Source organism: Strix uralensis, chromosome 16 (assembly GCF_047716275.1).
Source record: "Strix uralensis isolate ZFMK-TIS-50842 chromosome 16, bStrUra1, whole genome shotgun sequence".
In the NCBI taxonomy this organism is placed as follows: domain Eukaryota; kingdom Metazoa; phylum Chordata; class Aves; order Strigiformes; family Strigidae; genus Strix; species Strix uralensis.
Window position 1 is genome coordinate 12,039,343 of NC_133987.1, and position 18,518 is coordinate 12,057,860.

Sequence of the window (18,518 nt, forward strand, 5' to 3'; positions counted from 1 at the left end):
CTCTACATACTCTGTGAAATTTTGAACCTCTAACTCTTAGCAGCTAGTGTGTCATACTTGATTAGCTCATCCCACAGACAAACCATCACGATTGGACTACATTTCCTAAGGTATCCAAGAGACCAAACTCTTGTAATCAACTCTATTTACAAAATTTAAAAAACACATACAAGGTAATACATCAAATAGGAAATAAAATATGATATAATAAAAAGAAACCAAGAGCTTCACCCTGAGAAAGGATAAAACCTATGACTGTTAATTCCATATAGATTCCTATGGAATTAAACCAATGTAAGTGCTTCACCAGTCAAATGCTCTAGCTTGTATCCCCTCTCCTTAAAATAGACACATACCCTGCACAGATCCTCCTCTTGGCCATATCTCCAGTTTTTCAGATCTGTGTATATCTCCATCAGTCAGAGGCTTGGGGAAGAAAAGTGAAATTGAGCAAAGCGACTGGAGCACACATAAGGGGATTGCTGCAAAATTACCACAAAACTTTTTTCCTGCCTATAGCCCTCAATAAAAAAAGACTCTGTCCTTTACTAAATTTGTAGGCACTGTGAATCACAATAACTTATAATCATGTAATAAGAAATTTCTTTTTGAAGTTTTATAAACTAGAAATTTATAACAATTTATAATTTTCTCAAATTACTTTGTACAAGAAATAAACACAGCCTCCATATTGTATTTGATCCACCATACTACAAACATAATTTTGTACTTCATTTTAAAATAGATAGCAGCATTTAACCTCTTCAAAGGTCAGTATTCCTCCTCATCCATGAGACACTAGCTACCTTCTTCTGAAATACACAGGTATCAACCACTGCTGGAAAAGGATTCAAGAACTAGGTGGAGAACTCCTGCATAAGATCAAAATCCTACATACTGCAGCTGTACTACAGCAGAAAAGTTAGTTCTCTACTGTTTCAAGACCAGCAAAAAAATAAGTGGGAAAAAGTTGAGCTGTTGTGAGGTACCTATAAAAAAAAGTAGGTCAAGCTTTAAAGTTTGACCTACTGATCTCTGCTTTGGCAAAAGTACAAATGGAGTTTACATAATGCTGCTCACATGTAAGCGCTGGCTGGAAACTAAACAAAACAAGTGTTTTTAATAAGCCTCAGTCATTAACAGGACTCTTTTTTTTTTTAATTTCAAACAGTTTTAAATCTTTGTTTTGCAGTACATACTATTGAATCCTTACTTTTAATTTCATATATTTGAGTCACTCCTGTGTTAATCTCAGTGTCATATTGTGGCAACAAATGCAATACACATGCCTAATATCAGCTCTAAGTTGATTTAAAAAATCATCACTATTAGTGAAACACAGATAGTTCCTGAAGGCACAAAGCTGAAGTCGCAGCAAGATACCTTTCCCACAGTTTGTACTGTCTATAAAGCAGATTTACAACTACGCACTTCTTGAGTAAAAACAAATCTGTATCTGCACATACTGAGTATAATTTAGTTCTATAGTAATTGTACATACTGCTGTGAAGTAAATAAAGAAAAAAAAGTTATTCCAAACACCTGAAACCCAGGTACCTTAGTAAAAACATCAACTATCAGAAAAGACAAATGAAATAACTGTTATTCTTAGATTTTTTTTTTCTCTGTTTAATAAAGTAAAACTGTGATAGGAAACAAAAGTTTAAAAAAAAAAATCAAATTAAAGCTTTGCTGCTAATGCTATCAGAAGTTTCTATGATAAAGATACCAGCTCTATTTTACAGAGGAAGAAATGGAGGTACTATCACAATAATTTTCCAACATCTTAAGTCAGTCTTGCCAGATGCTAGATTTAAAAGGTAATACTGGCTCCCAGATCTGTACGCTATAATCAGTTATTTCTTACCTAATTCTTTAACACTAATCAGAGAATAAGTAATTCAACAGGATTTGGTGGGAAGCAAACTAACAGTTTTGTACCTTCACACACTACAGAGAAACCAAAACATTCACCTAACAGAAGCACTATTAATTTGTATTTGTTAAAAAACAGATGTAAAACATCAGTTGCTCTATGGACAAAAACAATCAGCTCTCTCATCTCTGCTCTGGCAGGCTCAAATAACCAGGCTGACACAGCTCTCTTTCATGAGATTCTTCCTACACATAAAATACTTCCATATGTTTAAATGTTGAGTGGTTGAGCAAGCACAAAATTAATTCATTACAACAATGCCTTACTATTAATTTTTCTTGTGCCTTAAGGCCTGGTCAATTATAGAACCAAAGCACAATTCAAACACTCTGCTTTGTCAGATTTTTACATCCACTTGAAAGACATCTACAGTCACGAAGTGGAATGGAAATGTTAATTTTAAAGATGGCACTGACACTCCCAGTTCAGGCACACCTATTAACAGACTGCTCTTGTTAGAGTATTCAGATTACATGGGGTTCAGATTCTTTGCCAGTCCTTACTAGTTCTTATTTGGGGTCTGTATTGTTTTTAAGGCACTGGCAACATCTCTAAAAGGCAAGTACTCTTAGCAGTGCCTGCATCTTACAGCAGGTCCTAATCCCCTCATCTTCACAGCCCTACGTGATACAGTACAAAAAACATTAGGAAAAGAAATTTTGTAGAATTTCTTCCTATCATTTATACAGGATATATATGACATCATTCCATATCATCCTAGAATTGCTCCCATCATTCTCTATGGAGAAGAACCGGGAGAAGCATGCTGTGTTTTGAATATATTTCAAGGTGCTTAACAAACAATCATCAGAACCCTTTTACATACAGTTTTTGAAAAGCCAACTATCCATACATCAAAGAAACAAAACACTGTCTACTTCAGTGGACAACACAATGATTGTTCTACACCATGACTCCTCCAGAGGAGCACTGTACATTAACAGTTTCTCAGCACAGGCCCTAAAGGGCAGAAGTGGTAATATGCCATACTAATTTTTACATACCACTACTTTTTGAGCTGACAACTGCATTTAGAACAATAGTGCTAGCTGGAACTCAAGTTTACACCTTCTTCTAAGTTGTTGATGCTTTATTTATTCTACCTTGTCTATTTAGAAATACTGGTTCATTTGAGTACTTTCATATGGTCTTGGGTTTATTCCATGTCTAATCAGTGCTCCAAGTAAAGAGTAAGATTTTGGAGGCAATATGGTCTCAAGCTCAGCAGGAGCTGGGCATCCCTGCTTGGTCACATCACCTGTGACCATTCATCAAGCTGAACCCAACAAAGCTACAGCTCCTGTTGGAAGTGTGGAGCAAAATTTCTCAGGAAAAGCTATCACATGCAGAGGAATAACACTGAACAGCAGTAATTTGCCACTTAGTACTAGACAACTTATTTCACAGCAGCAGAGTTAACTGCCCCAGGAGGAATGACCTGCTGGGTATAACTTGCTCTTCTATAAGACCATAGATACCACTGAATCTGGAATCATAATTCACAAACAAAAAAGCAACTGAGTACGCAAAACCAAGAACTACACATAATACTTTGGAAGATACATGAAAGCACAGCATCTGTAAACAAAACAGACAAATTAAGCGGTATGTTGTAGATTCACCACTTACTATCATACTGTTACTGCACAGCATGGTACAGAAGGCAGTTTAAATGAAAAGTATAATTCCTAACATAAGTGACCTTGGTGCTTCTGTCACAGATGCAAGATAAAACTGGAAGCTCTGCTGAACACTAATATCACCCCAGACAGCACTGTTGTGCATACGCTGAGTGGCCTGGCCATAACATTATACTGTGTGTCCCATTGTGATATATGTATCAACATAAGAGGATGTGATAAATACCTGCTGTAGAAGTTACCCATCAGAGTTCAGCAGCCTTAAATTCTGACATCCATATTAACTTAATGACTGCTGTAACGAAGGTACACGTTGTTCTGTAAATTGGAATCAAATGAACAATCATGCTACATAGGAAGGGATGACTAAGTCACATAAATAAACTGATAGCTTAGCTTTCTGAAGGGGGATTTTATTTGATTAAATTATCCTCTTGAATTATTTGACCTATCCTAAAAGCTTTTCAAATTGTCAAACCCCCCACATGTACATCTTTTAACATGTCTAATTTCAACTGTGCATACTATTCATACCCTTTTCCCTACAAAAGGGTTGAGAGCTGAAGCTAGAGCAACTTCTATCCCTTCTCCTCCCCTACTGAAGACAAAATATCAAAATCATTAAAGACACTCCCACACAAAAAAGGAACATATGGAGACAAAACTATCAGCTTTTAAAGTTCATCGCAAAAGAAGTGGAGATACAGGAGCAAAATTCGTTACTATTGAAATCAGTGGGAGTTTGGGCACTGGCTTAAATTAAAGCCAACTCTGTCCTTATTTCTCACATAGAATATCAATTTGATAAGAAAAGGATGTCAGTGCAAGAATACTGAGAAGCCACTGGTTTCCAGATTGGAGTTATCAGTATTCTGTACTTGCACACCACAAATAACGAAACCTCACTGAGAACTCTCTGAAAGAAAAATCCATTTCATGTTCATTTTTCCTTTGTAATCTTAAAGATGTATGAAATACCTGAAACCAAGTTAATGACCAATTCTTACAAAACTACATAAAGAAAAAGCACCCAATAGAGACTGGGACCTATGTCCACAAAGGTGTAGTTCTTCTGGCCTAAAGACAGATAAGCATCCGAAACCTGCAGTGATCTCAGTTGCGATCCTTTGCTCATAATTACAGTGCTGGAGAGGAATTTTTATAGACGACATTTTTTAAATTACTGTAAAACTTATCTTTAAGAGTAAGATTTAGGAGACTAATCAGCCCTTCCTCTATATCGATCCCCCCAGAACATAAAGAACATTTTTTTTAAAGCTCCTTTAAAAAAAAAATAAGGAAAACAATCTAGATTTTTCAGCAAAGCATTAAAGCCACTGATTTATTTTGCTATCCAATTTAGCAGAAAATCATCATTATCTCTGGAGTAAGAGGTACATATTGTTTAGCATTCAAATCAGAACAGATTTTTTTTTTTTTCCCCTGAAACATAAGCCCAGGTTCCCAATCTTAATGGCTGTAAACAGCTCTGAATGAGCCAATGCAGTGCTGCCTTCCCAGGTTTGCCAAGACCTCTGCTCTATGCAATTCTCAAACAGCTGCAGTATTGAGAAGACCAGGCTGTTCCACGCTGCCTTTCAGAGCCCTGAGGACAGCAGCCAAGCAGAGAAACACTATTACTCCCCCTTCTCCTTGGTACTAGGCTGACTTGTAGACGCAGAATCTAGAATAATTCCCACAGGAGATGAACTTAAGAACACAGAGGTAAAGCAAAGAAATATTTCACCAAATAGCTTCTTTCACCAGCTGAGAGCAGGATGCTTCAAAAAAAAACCTACTTCTTAGTGGCACATATGGAAGTTGGATGGTTTGAATGTGGTCCAAGTATGGTAGTCTGCTTAGAGTGCCTGAATCGCGCTAGCAGCTGGGACAGGGTTTACATCAGGGCTGTGTCCTCCTGTGCCATACTTCTCCACAGCAGTCTCTGCGTAATGAACAGCACTCATAAAAGCATTTATCTCACAATTCAATACTATAGTGTTTGCTACAGGAAGTCCTTGATTCAATGGGCATCCTCACACTTCCTTTCTTTACTGTTTGAGCAAAAGGCTCATTTTAGAAGGTCTAGTACTAGAAATACACATTTATATTGCTTTTAACCAGAAGTCTAATAGAGCGCATCAAATCCTATATCAATAAAAATCTACAAAAGAGTCATTAAGGAAGGATGACAGCTAGTTCTCCTTTACAATTTTATCAGATCAACAGTTTGTTTTGACTTCAAAACATAGCAAAGAAAAGGCTTATGTCTGTCAAAACATTATCTGACTAGTGAAGTCCTTCAGAAAAATCCATAGAGATTTCATGTTTGCTAGCCTAATTAAAACTATTATTTGCACCTCTAAAAGGAGTACATTCATCAAGTAACTAAGAAGAATAATATTTCATGAAACAATTCTTGTATTATAAAGATTATATTAATCTTTATATATTATGGTTATTAATATTAGTATATTAATAATAGTATATAAAATATTAAACATTTTTCTTTAACCAAGAATGTAATGGACTGTGCTTCGTTCCCAAAAGACCTTTCTTTCCATCAGCAATTTCTTTAGAATAGTTTTTGTTATCTCATTTCTATACAGTCAGAGAATCCAACATCTTACACATTGCATAGGATCTATTAACATGAGGCAGGACTTAAGACAGACATAGTTAAATATTTAAAATGAAAATTTTTTTATTTGACTTTAAGCCCCTGAAGAAGGGCTCATTACTGCAGCACTGCTGCTAGGTAGAACTGTAAGAGGAAAGAACCAACTATTTTATGTAGCCATAGGCAGGAAGATCATCAGAATTAGGTATAGGAGGAATGGTGAAGTCATCTAGGGAGTTCCTGAATGCTGCACTTTAGGAAGGGAAGGGACTTATTCCTCTCCTCTCGACCCCAAAGGAAAGGCCAGGTTCTAGAGTAGCTAACTAGAAGCAATTAAAAACAAACCATAAAGATAGTCTGGTCAGAGAGAATGGCCAGTCATCAATCCCTAATACCCAACATTTTTAATACTCCCTCAGAATAAAGGGAATATTACTCCATTTGAACCAGTTCAGTCCTCTTACGTGCACCAAATATTAGACATGGAAGATGCAAGACAGACAAAGAAAATTTTTTACACTCAAGAATTTAAGCCTTTACCCCAAGACCCCTTTTCTCTATTCTATACCTGTGGTTTGCTTGGAAATTATAAGTTTCGGAAAAGTTGGTTAAGTAAGTTTCATCTGTCTGTAGTAAGGATGGCTTCCTTTGCAGGTAAGAAGGTTCGGGTTTCTCTAGGACATGAGGTCAAAGGGCATCCCTCCTCCTGTTATCTCTCCCTACTCCCCTCATCAGAACATGCAGGTTTTTATCAACAGGCTGAAATAAATTGTTCACACAATTACATCATTAGTAAAAAGACAGATGCACAAATCCTTGTTCTTTTAAAGAAAACAATGTCAGATTCTAAAATAAAAATCACACAGGATCTAGGCTTAAAAGCTGATGAAAATCAGCATACGGGAAACATTCTGGAAAAAAAAAATATGAAGGAAGGCAAGATCTTCCCTGCAACAAAGGAACCATCAGTATCGTACCCAACATTCAAAACCTGCCACGAACTGTGCAGAGACTCATCTAAATTCCCTGTCCAAGGTGACTGAACCTCGGAGACACAGGCGGGGATGCCGCCCTCGCCCTCCGGCTTTAGGGAGCGCAAAGAGGGTTTAGGGGCTTCTGCAGGACCCCTTGGGAGACAGGGCTCCGCACAGCGCGGCCCCTCCGCGCCCGGGGACAGCAGCCGGGACGCACCGCGGGGCACCCCCGGCTCTGCCCGGGGAGGAGGGTCCCGCCAGCTCCGAGCGGGCGCTTCGCCCTTCTCCGCGCCGGGGTCCGGCCCCGGGAGCTCCCCGCAGCCGCCAGGGACCCGGCCCAGCCGCCCCTCCTGTCCCCCCCGGGGCTCTCCTCCCCCCGGCCCCACCGCGACAGCACCAGGCCCCGCGGCCCCCGCCTGAGCAGCGGCACCTCAGGGGCAGCCTCCCCGGGCCCCCCCGCCGCCTCGGGCCCCGAACCCCGCGGTCCCCCAGCCACCTGCCGCCCGCGCCCCCGGCGGGCCCCCGCCGCCGGCCCCCCTCACCCGCGGACTCGCCGGTGTTGATCCAGTCCGGGTTCGCCAGGCTGGCGATGGCGAAGATGTCGGCGGCCAGGAAGAGGCATCCTGAGATGATGGTCAGTTTGTCCATCTCCTCCGGCTCCGGCGGCTCCCGGCTCCGGCCTCCGCCCGGCTCCCGCAGCGGGCCCGGGCCGGGGGCGCCTCACAGCCGCGGCTCCATGGGCCCCGCGCTCCCCTCGGCAGCGGCGCCAGGAACGGGCCCCCCGGTCGGAGCCGGAAGCGAACCCGGCGGGCGGGGGGGCGGCGGTTACTCCGGAAGGGAAACCCACTCTCCCCGGCGCTCTCCCCCGGGCGGGGCGGGGCCTCCCGCGGGGGGGCGGGGCCTCCGCCGCGGCGGGGCGGGGGAACCCCCGAGGCCGCGGCGGGCTTCCTCGAGGGAGCGGGGCGCGGCGCGGCGGGGCGGGGCGCTGTGGGCGGGGCGCAGGGCGGGGCTGGCCCTGAAGGGGCGGGGCGGCGGCCGGGCGCGGGGGCGGGCTGTCCGCGGGGAGCGGCGGGGGGGGGCGGAGCACCGCGGGGGCGGGGCTAGGGGAGGGGGCGGGGCATGACGCCGCCGCGGGGCCTGTAGGGGGCGCTGCCGCCGCCGGTGCGCGCGGGGATGCAGATGGCGGGGAGGGGCGGCCGTCGCCTCAGGGCGGGTCTCCTGTGAGGGGCGGCCGGTGCCCCGGGCCTCGGCTCCGCCTCGTCCCCGCCCAGCTTCGCCCTGGGTGGGCCCCAACACCTGCCCCGCGGCCTAGTCCTTCGCTGCCCTCACGCATCTGTATCCCCAAAGGTGTTTTTCAACCGAGGCGCACGGGGATCCCTCCCTTCTCCCGGCCCCGGCCCCGGCCCCGAGCCCTCAGGCTGGGTGCAGCCGGGGCTGCCCCCTCCTCACCGCCCTCGGGCAGGGCCTGCCTGCCCCAAGGGAAACGGCGCAGATTGATGAGAATGAGCAACTTGGCCAGCACTGCGTAAAGAGAGCTGAGGAACCATCACAGGTCTGTCTTCACCACAAAAAAAACCATCTCGTGTTTCACTAGTCACTGTCACTATCCCTTTGAAATGTTGGGCATTAGCTTAAATTTCAGAGTTGCTTCTGTAGCAATGGTAAAAACAGGGGAAGTGGAAGGACTGAGACATGGAGGCTCCTCCAGATGTTACCCAACTGTGGAGCACCGCAGAAGCACTACATTGCCTTGCTGTCTGTGCCATGTGTTTGGAAGAAAACCTAATTACCCTTGACTAGAAAATTCACCCAGATACAGTGACTTTTGATGACATGCTTTTCCATGGATTCATCTATATTGAAGTGGGGGGGAATCTGTAGCCAATAAATGAACAATGCACCAAATGTGGGAAACCAGCCCGCTTTTGGCCACAATAACTCTGTGCCTTTGATACTGTCCTTCTGGCATGGAAATGCTGAACTAAATTAGTCTAGCAGCCCCCACAGCTACAGGTACTTGAAAAATACCTTATTGCTTACATTTTTTTTCCTTCTAACAGTGAACACCCACCTGCTTTTTCCATAACTGGTCTATACAGAACATACCAGGAAGCCAAGCGGGCAATTGTCTGTGCTGTTTATTTTTATGTAAGTCTTTTATATAGATGGGTGACTATACAAACAAAATAGAGATATTAGTAAAGTCATCTTAAGGTGTTCAACAGCAATCAGTAGGACTTATTTGGAGGACAAGAGCTGGACTAGGTTCTATGGAAATCGCCTATCTTGACAGATTTTCTTAAGGGTGGAGAAAATAGTAAAGCTTTTGATGAAAAACAGCTGAAATGATTCCTTTTAAACTAGGAACAATTGTGTGGAAGAAATGGGACAATTGATTTTTTATTTAAAAGATTTAAAAATTATATTGCACTAACAATGGGAATCCAGCAGCCTTGAAAAGAAGTTATTTCCAAGAATCATCTGCAACTATCCTATAAATTGGCTTTAAGTGGTATTTAAATAGCTTTTAATACGAGCATTATGTAAAAGTCTGCCTCAGAATGAGTTTGTCTCCAAATAACTCAGCATCATGGCAAAAGGAATAAAGGAAGGAGGGGTGGAAACGGTACAGAAAGGGAAGATATGGTTTTCATTGGCTTTTGATATGCAGGCAAATATGAAGTCAAAAATAGTGACAGTCTCCATACCCTGCAGGCTATGTGGTCAGCTGTTTAATCTTTCTCAGGTTTATTAGGAGATGAGCACATCCCTGAGGATGCTATGTGGGAGAACACTGCCAGCTATAGGTTCTCCAGAAAGCTTTGAGGCCTCAGACAGAGCTGTGGTTTTGACAGACAGGCAGCCAAAATCAAATTACTCCTCTTGGACTAAACAATGCACTAGGTGCAGACACATTCTCTGCCCAACGCCAGACCTCCCTATGCCCATGACACTGGTGTGGTGCTGGGAGAGCTCAGAACCCACCTACGCTCTGAGCAGTTGCGGGGGGAGCAGTTGCCACCTCACCTGCTGGTACACTTTTCCTCCACAGGCCATCATGGAGCAGTAGCACATTTCCAAGAGGCTCACCTAGGACACACCTGCCCAGGGGTTTTGGCTCCATAGAAAAAGCTTCTCTTCTGGACTGCATGGGACATTCACAGTCTTCACCAGTGGTTGGGAATGAAACTAAGAGTGAGTTTCCATCTCTTTTGGTCATTTCTCCCTTTGTTCATTTCCATCTCCTCACTGCTGCCCCAGCACTACTCTTCCAGTCCTGTTATTTCAGTATCTCAAACTTTTAAAGTCCTTGTGCTACCAGACAGTTTACGTTCTTCACAGAGACCCCAGTGCCCCAGATTTTCTTAGCATCAAGAGGCATTCCCGCTCTTGAGGTTGGGTATTTGAAACGGAATTGTAGGCAGATGACAAGATGAAAAGATGTTTTTTCAGCAGAAGAGGACTGGATGAGATCCTATGCTGCTGCCTGCAGAACGTGCAGAATTGAACGTGACCTTGGAGAAAATCAGGACAGTGTTAGGGGAAATGTAAGTTCGGTCAAGTGTCTAAACTTTCTGTAGCACAGAACTAAGAGAAAATCCATCTTCCTTGGAGGCTGTATAGTTTGATACCAGGTATAGTAAAAAACCAAGAGTCTCATCTAAAAGTGTGAATCTTAGCGTTCCTGCTAATGTTTTGTAAGCTTTGGATTAGTCACAGCTTTCATGGTTTTAAACCTCTCATGTCCAACAAGATAACTTGCAATAAGAAGCAACTTAAAATCAGGATTCTGGCTTCTAATTGAAGTTAGCTAAATTTATTATTAGCATCTTTTGTTTGTTGTTTCACTGCTGATCATTTGCTGACCTATAACTGCTCATGAATTTTAATGGGATTTGCTGAGTAATTTTGGCTAGAAAATAATATAAAGTAGCCTTACTTTATGTGATCTGTTTACATTTATTGGCCTGGGAGCTAAGTACTTATGCTGGAAGTAGGAAACTAGGATTCAGTTCCCTCTTCTGGCTGAAAAAGATTGAAACACACATTGAAAAGTGACCAAGAACACCACAGGAAAGATTTCAATCCTTTCCTCTGATCCTGTTCTACTTTGCATGAATTCCTGAGCTGGAAAAACAGTAGCAAGTCAGACGTCCAACCTCTCAGAATTATCAACAGATGAAAGTGTGTTCCAGAGTGGGTCTTCCTTTGCTTTTCTTGCATGACCATGAAAATTAAGTATTTCATCCAAATGAAATGTAGTATTCTAGTCAACAACAAAAAAAATCCTGCATTTTTCATGGGGAAGGAAAAAAAAAATTCAAACCATTCCTGCTTCCTTCTCTGTTTTTCAGTTCAGCAGCCAAACTGACAAATCAAATGTTCACATTGCTATACTTTCAATCTTGATTCTTTTATAGACATTCTGTGCTGTCATTTAGAGCCTGATCCAAAGCTTTACTGAAGCTGTCGGAAAGATGACTAGATTTCCATATTTTAAACAAAAGGGGTAAAGTGGTGGGAATTTTCATTAAGTGATTCCAGACCACTGGAGACAGTCTCAAGCAGTTAAGTTATTGCTGCCCTACTGTTAGAAGTTACATTTAGAGATTACATCTTAAAACAGAGACAAAAAAGTAATTTTTAACAGAATACAGTTTGTTTTAGGAGTCTCAAGCACTCGTGTGACAGTCTTTTCCTGGCACTTGATGAGAACGGGCTTGAGAGATGGAGGATTTTTTTATTACCCTATTATATTTCTTGGTGGAGACACTGCGATAATGTCATTTATATTATATTACTTGTGTTGTGCATTTTAATGGATAGCGGATGCTCAAGAGTATTTTTCTGTAGGTGATAAATATGGCAAGTACTGTCCCTTCCCTCATGTCAGCAGTAGGGTGTGGAACCAATCTGCTGGAAATTTAGAAATTAATCTCCTTTATAAATATTGATTTGAAAGATCAATTTTTAAATAGGAATTCAATCTTTTCTTGAAGTCCTTAATAGCTAAAAAACTCCTCTGTTCTGTTACACTGTACCCTGTTCTCTACCTTCCCTGATTCATACTGCCATGATGAATGAATACTTAAGTAACAACAGTATTGCTTTTTCTCTTGGTAAAACATGTGACTCTTTAAGAAATAAGTTTCTAAGTAAAAACTACTTTCAGTATATTTATTTGCAGAAAGCTAGTTTATGGAGTACACTATAACTTTTCGTAAGTATTGCTTTACGGCTTTTTGGCAGCAACTCAGCAGGCAATGCCTATCTAGAGAAGCAATTAAGGACGAGGGACTTAACTGTTTATGGGTACAGCACCTGCTCAAATGTCTCCTTAAATCTTTTATTGAAGAATGGTATCACACTTTCAACTAGTAAAATTTTTCTCTCACTTTTCAAAGGGCCAGCACTGAAGGCAAATATTAGGATGGGTGAACAAGGATTAGGTCTTACAATCATACAGAATGGGCCATATCTCCAGATGACTAGCCTTGTTGAGAAAAGCTCTGCAGCTAATGAAGGAAAGCTAAAACCAGGTAAAAAGAACCAACAGTGATATTCAAATTTAATAGCATTGAAAATATTCTTGTTCTGCATATATGCTTTGAGCCTGTCTCTTGATTTATTTACACTTACACAGATCAAAAGAAACTCAATTCAAAATTACAAAGAAAAGAAACTAGCACAAACTGTATAAAGCTCAGTGCCAGCATTCCACTGTAATGAAATACCTGTGATCTTAAAATAGCTGATATGGGTGACTGTTTCATAATCAGATCAAGATTTAAGTCTATATATTGTTCTCCAACAAAAACAGATTTCCTATTCATCGCAGGTTTGTCCAAAAATAGTTTGACTCTTACCTTTATGTGGCAACTAAACTTGAGTAATATCATTCTTTGTTCAGTGCATTATTGTTCAAGTAATTTCACTCTACAAGTAACACAAAACTTCCCAAAGGCTTGAAATGAATTTTCTTTATTGTTTGCTTTTTACTTCTCTTTATTAATACAGAATAGTTGCAAAGTGGCAATGGACTGATCTCTGTGCTCTAACAATCCATGCAGGTGTTCATTTGCTAAATGCTTTAAACCTGAAATGTGCCATATCAATACTAACAGACTATTACTAGTTATTAAGGTTTCTTGTGGAACATCAGACACCTATATTAAGCTCGTAATTGAAAGCTCTGTAAATTTGACTGCTTCACATGGGTCCCTAGACCAATTACATTGGACTCATGAACTACAGTTTGGGGACGATAGCATGCTATGTTATTACCAAGTATTAAATTGTCTCTAACGTAGAAATCTATGAAGCTAAGTCTTGAGTGTAATGAAGTCATTTAGAAATTTACTGGCTGTACAGTGAAAATGCGTATCTTTAAATTAGAACAATCTTCCCACCATTGCCTTTATAGTTTGGGCAGTCCTTTATTCTCGCACCTTTTGGAGAGTATTAGAATTCTAAGCACTAGGAAGAAAGATCTACTTGTTTGATGAAATAAAAAACATCGAGTGGATTTCTTAACCTCCTTTTAGGAAAGGCTTTGTACTTTTGATCCAAGTCTAAAAATCAGTGGAAAAATCGCGAGCATAAAATAGAAATGGATTTGGATTTGAACTAGGTATTTTTTTTATTATGGTGAACTTAGGAGCTGATAGGTTTCATCTATTCCCTAAAAAAACTCCCTGTGGTATATAAAAGCATATATATGATACCGATTTGTTGATTTGTTTGGGGTTTTTTTTACATCTGTAAGGTAAAAAATATAGAATATTTATCACAAACTAAGTAGTTCTATTTGCAACAATTTGAGAAAGGCAAGCTCCAAAAACATTTTCAATAAAGGCGACAAGAACAAGGAGTCAAATTATTTATTGCATGTGATGTGTTTGATATAGTGCAACAAGTATTGAATAGTTTAAAGGGATTTGAGGCCTGGTAATAAACATCATCCCTTTGTAGCTGATCTTAGTTTTTGAAGCCAAAAGGAACAATTTGAGCATGCTTCATGGACCACCTGGATCTAACTCAGCACATTTCACACACACACAAAAGCAAACAGTTGAATTTGTTCAATTCATGTTTAGAGTGAACTTACAAAAATGTTGTATTTAAGACCAGAGCTGTAAAATTTTGCAGAAAATACAGTATTTTTAGAAGCTCCACCTCTTAATGGTACCACAGGCAGCACACTTATTTTGGCATTAATACCAATGTACAGAACATGGGGCTTGAGAAAAATATGATGCACAAATGCACCACTTAGGAGTTTTTTCTTAAGGCGAATTAGGTTTTATCTTTATGGACTTATTTTTTCAGTTAATTGAGATGAGTATTATCTGTACCATTTCAAACTGGAACCTAGAAGAACAATTTTATTACTGCATGTAGCTGGAAAGAGCTGGTGCCATTCTGCTGACCTTAATGAGGAGGAGGTAGAAATTAACAGAGGTAGTGGGAAACACTAATGTCTTAAAATCCTACATGTGTATGTGTATGTATGCATGCCCTATTCTCCATGTCAGCAAGAAGAAACAGGGCTGCTTAGTACATGTGTTTCCTCAAAATACCTTCATAGGGCAGGAGGTTTTCTCCACACAAATCTTCAGTGGCCACAATCACAAAACTGATAGGTGAACTGAAAAGCTGGGTGGTTTAGACTCCAGATGCTGGAGCAGAGGAGCAAAATTATTTACATCTGCAGTTCAGAGATGGCTTTGACTTGCCACAATAGTGTAATCAGGACAGTATGAACAGAAGAAACAGAATTCTAAAAGAATCAGGACAGTATGGGCAGAGAAAAGAGAATTCTAAAAGAATCTATTAAAAGCTGAGAGTGTCTTGCAGATATTTTAAATGCCTTTTGAAACATGTAATTTGGGTGATTTATTTTTCTGTTTGAGGCTGAGAACTTACCTAAAACTGTGGTAGAAAGTTTTCTGTTGCTTTTCTGGTATCTGCTATCCTGGTACTTGTTCCAGAACTACTTGTTAGCATCCCATTAGAAACAGTATCTTGTGATAAGCTAGAGTGGAGAGAGGGTGTGATGATGATGATGGAGTAGAAGGAGTAGTTAGTAGAAAAAGTGAATGAAAAAATGGTAGTCAGTAGTTCAGGTAGACAGTTTTAAAGCCTGTGAATTTCTGCTATAGGCATTTTTAACCCAAAAGGGTTAAAAAGAAAACAGAGCAGATGGAGAGAGGGCCTTGCTCTGCCTAATATGGCAGCAGACAGCTGTACCGCTTGTTTAAATCCCCTGTGCTGTCTGTTGCTGTTCAGTACATAATGTTTCCTGATACAGCTCCTCTGTGCAACTGTTTCTGCCAGGCTGCTGATAGAGCTGTAGTCTGCTGCAGATTGATTTTGCCTGCCTTTTGCAGTCTCCAAAATTACAGGTTTACACAGTAATTGCAACTCCCCCAACCCCTCGAAGCCCATCTTGTTATACCCTATGGTATATATAGATGCTGGGGCTTCTGTACTCTCTAGTTCTTGGACACACTACTGCTTTCTGCAAAACTGCAGCTCAGTGCTTTCCATAGGCAGCAGGTAGTAAGAACATTATTTGCAGCCTTATCCCTTCAAAAAAATGAAACAAACAAAAAAAATCACAACCACTTTCTGCTGGAACTCCTCGGTCAGATTCTGCACCAGCTTTTATAGGCACCTACTACTTCTCCCCTGGCCTTGCTTGACATTGTCTTGCAGTGTGCCCACGTGTTGGTTGTTGTCAGAACAGAGGGACAGGCACCTGCCATGGAGCAGAGCCAAACCCTGGAAACCTCCAGGGGCCCAGACAAACACAAGGTGACACGGCTGTTACACGGATTCTCTCCAGCATCCACGTAGGTAAACTTAGACACTGTGGAGGAGGCGATAACAGCAAGGTGACATACAAGCTAGGCAGCAGATACGTATAGACAGGGTATTCCAGCTGTGAAAAGGTAGAGGGGAGCAGTGGGAAGATGCCAGCAGAACTGTTGGGAGTGCAGCTATGTAACCTCAGCTCAACCTTGCTGGAGTCTGTCTGGTCCCAAGTAGTGGTCCTGATCAGAGCATTCACCACTGTACCTTTACCTTGCCTAAAAAACCCCACAGAAATGGAAGGTAGCACTGAATAGGCAATCTTAAGTTTAGCATGTTCACTCAGAAAAATCCCAAAGTAAATGTGAACTGCAGCTTTCCGAGGTGTTGTGAAAAGGTTAGGTCTTAATGGAGCTAAAAAAACTTTCGTTAAAATAGAGGAAAAAAAATTGCATCCAGTTGAAAAGCTGCAAAACACACGCTTTTATATAAAAATGTCAAAGTACAGTGGTTAAGACTTTAATTTTGTAATACAAACATCAAAAAAATTGAAAAAGTCTCTTAAACTGATTGCTCTCAATTTTCTTCCTTGCCAGGTGATGTTCTAATAAAAGTTGGACATGCTAATGTTTTGGGATGGACTCTGCGAGAGCTTAGACAATTCCTGCACAATGTTCCTATAGGGACTACTCTACAAATCAGAGTTCACAGAGATTGTGTTGAAGTACCTCTACACTGGCAAAGTGCAGTTGAATTCATTCCTGAAAGAAAGCTTCCTGTGATGACAGCAGAGTAAGAAATAAGTATTGTACATAATTAGAATTTCACACCTTGTTATTCTAGCAAGAAACAATAAATAGGGTAATAGCTTTTCCATTTTAGGATGTTAGTCTAAGGATTTACTTTTATTTTTCTGAAATAGAAAACTGTGATTTGAAATTAACAAATACCAAAGGAAAAGTTTACTTTTCTAGTTACAGTGAAGACAGGGTGAGGACAAACATTAATTTTAGACATGCCCCTTCCTGCCTCCACAGTGAGCACAGAAAGTCTGGCTGGCAATAATGCCACTGAAGTCAAAGAGGTGATGTCGGTTTGTAATAGCCAAAGATCTAGACAGTTACAAGGATTGGACGTCTTGCTACAACCATGTAAAAAGCTTATCTGTTTCTTAATCAGCCCAACTACTGACAGTGGTTAATGACTATGACTTTTAAAATTAAACTTCAGGAAAAATAAATTCTTGTGAGAGCTACTGTGTATAGAAGCTTTTAAAAACGTATTGTTCTCAGTCCTAAAGGTGGCTCATATAGTAAGTATAATTAATCTAGATGGGATACAAGGCAGTTACAAGTTTTCCTGAGGCACAAAGTTGTAATAGAAAAGAAACCTCAGAGGCAGGGGAAGGAACAGAAGTATTAAAAGGAGATAATTAGGCTAGAACAGCAGAAAGGAAGCTCACACAGCAAAGGGCTTTCCAAGAGATTAAACCTCTAAGCTTATGTTTAAACAAATCAAATTATTTGCTGTTCTGAAGGAGCAGAAAAAGAATAGCTTGCTTTTGTGGTGACCGAATTACAACTTAGCTATTACTTTAGAGTCCAAAGGAAATAATGTGCAAAGGACTACAGACAGTAGTATTAGTTTGATATTAGAGGAGCTTCAGAACTAATGAACCTGTCTTTAGAACAAGCATTTGAAGAAAAATTAAGACTCCAGGATTAGTTAACTAAATGGCTATGGGAATTATTGCATGTTAAAATAATACCATGCTGTGTATTTTCAGCACAAATGAAGATACTGCGGACAAAGATGACACTGGATCCAGCAGTGATGATGATGGAGACTTGGAAACTTTTCAGTATGAATCTTCCCAATCATACTCTTGTGAATTCACTCAGAAGTTACCATCAATATCCAAAATTTGGCAGATCTCTGATACAGGCCAGACACTTTGAGTAGGCACAGACAATCTTGGTGATGCTGTACCTCATGATGATGTCGATGCATTGAGCAATCCTAAATTTGAAGCTAGTGGTGTGTTAAGACCTCCTTCACACTGGGCTATGGAAAACAATGTGACCAGTTCCTCTGCCTCCTGCTCTTCTGTATCAGATACATCCTATGTAGAAGAATTTGCCTTTGTTTCAGAGTAGCTCAAAACTTGAACTCTTCAAAACCTTTCTGAAGTTGTATTGAATCTGTTTTAATACATACCTAGACTTCAAAAAAATCTAAATGTCATAAGATATTTGAAATTATATATTAGCTATATAAAGCTGTTTTAGCAATGCCCTCCCCTCAGAGATCAACGCTACTTGTGGAGAAGACATTCAGAAACACTACCTCTGCTAATGCCAGGCAAGCAGCAGTTGCGAGCTCTAAGAAGGTCTAACATATTCATCTTTGTTTGAAGGTAAATTTCTTCATTTACTGGATAAGGATGGTGGAGACAGTTTATCAAGAACTTTTCCTGAAAATACAAGAATATGTGGACAAGTAGTGGCAGTTACAGTATTTGTCTGCATCACAGT

At 40.9% G+C, this 18,518-nt stretch overlaps 2 protein-coding genes across 4 annotated transcripts in view; one reads left to right on the top strand and one right to left on the bottom strand.

Moving 5' to 3' along the window:
* MOSMO (modulator of smoothened) overlaps positions 1–7,982 on the bottom strand; it is a 34,203-nt gene extending 26,221 nt beyond the window's left edge. For all 3 annotated transcript variants that reach the window (XR_012631099.1, XR_012631100.1, XM_074885727.1), the window contains exon 1: positions 7,713–7,982. Coding sequence is in view for 1 of the 3 variants with exons in the window: in XM_074885727.1 (XP_074741828.1) it covers positions 7,713–7,818 (106 nt within the window). In the remaining 2 variants the exon portion in view is untranslated. The remainder of the gene's footprint in view (positions 1–7,712) is intronic.
* A 501-nt stretch (positions 7,983–8,483) lies between these two features.
* Positions 8,484–18,286, top strand: PDZD9 (PDZ domain containing 9). The gene is made up of 6 exons (XM_074885711.1): positions 8,484–8,722; positions 9,231–9,318; positions 10,223–10,365; positions 12,576–12,710; positions 16,581–16,776; positions 17,771–18,286. Coding segments are annotated over exons 2-6 (648 nt in total). The 5' UTR covers positions 8,484–8,722; positions 9,231–9,316; the 3' UTR covers positions 17,943–18,286.
* The last annotated feature ends 232 nt before the right edge of the window (positions 18,287–18,518 follow it).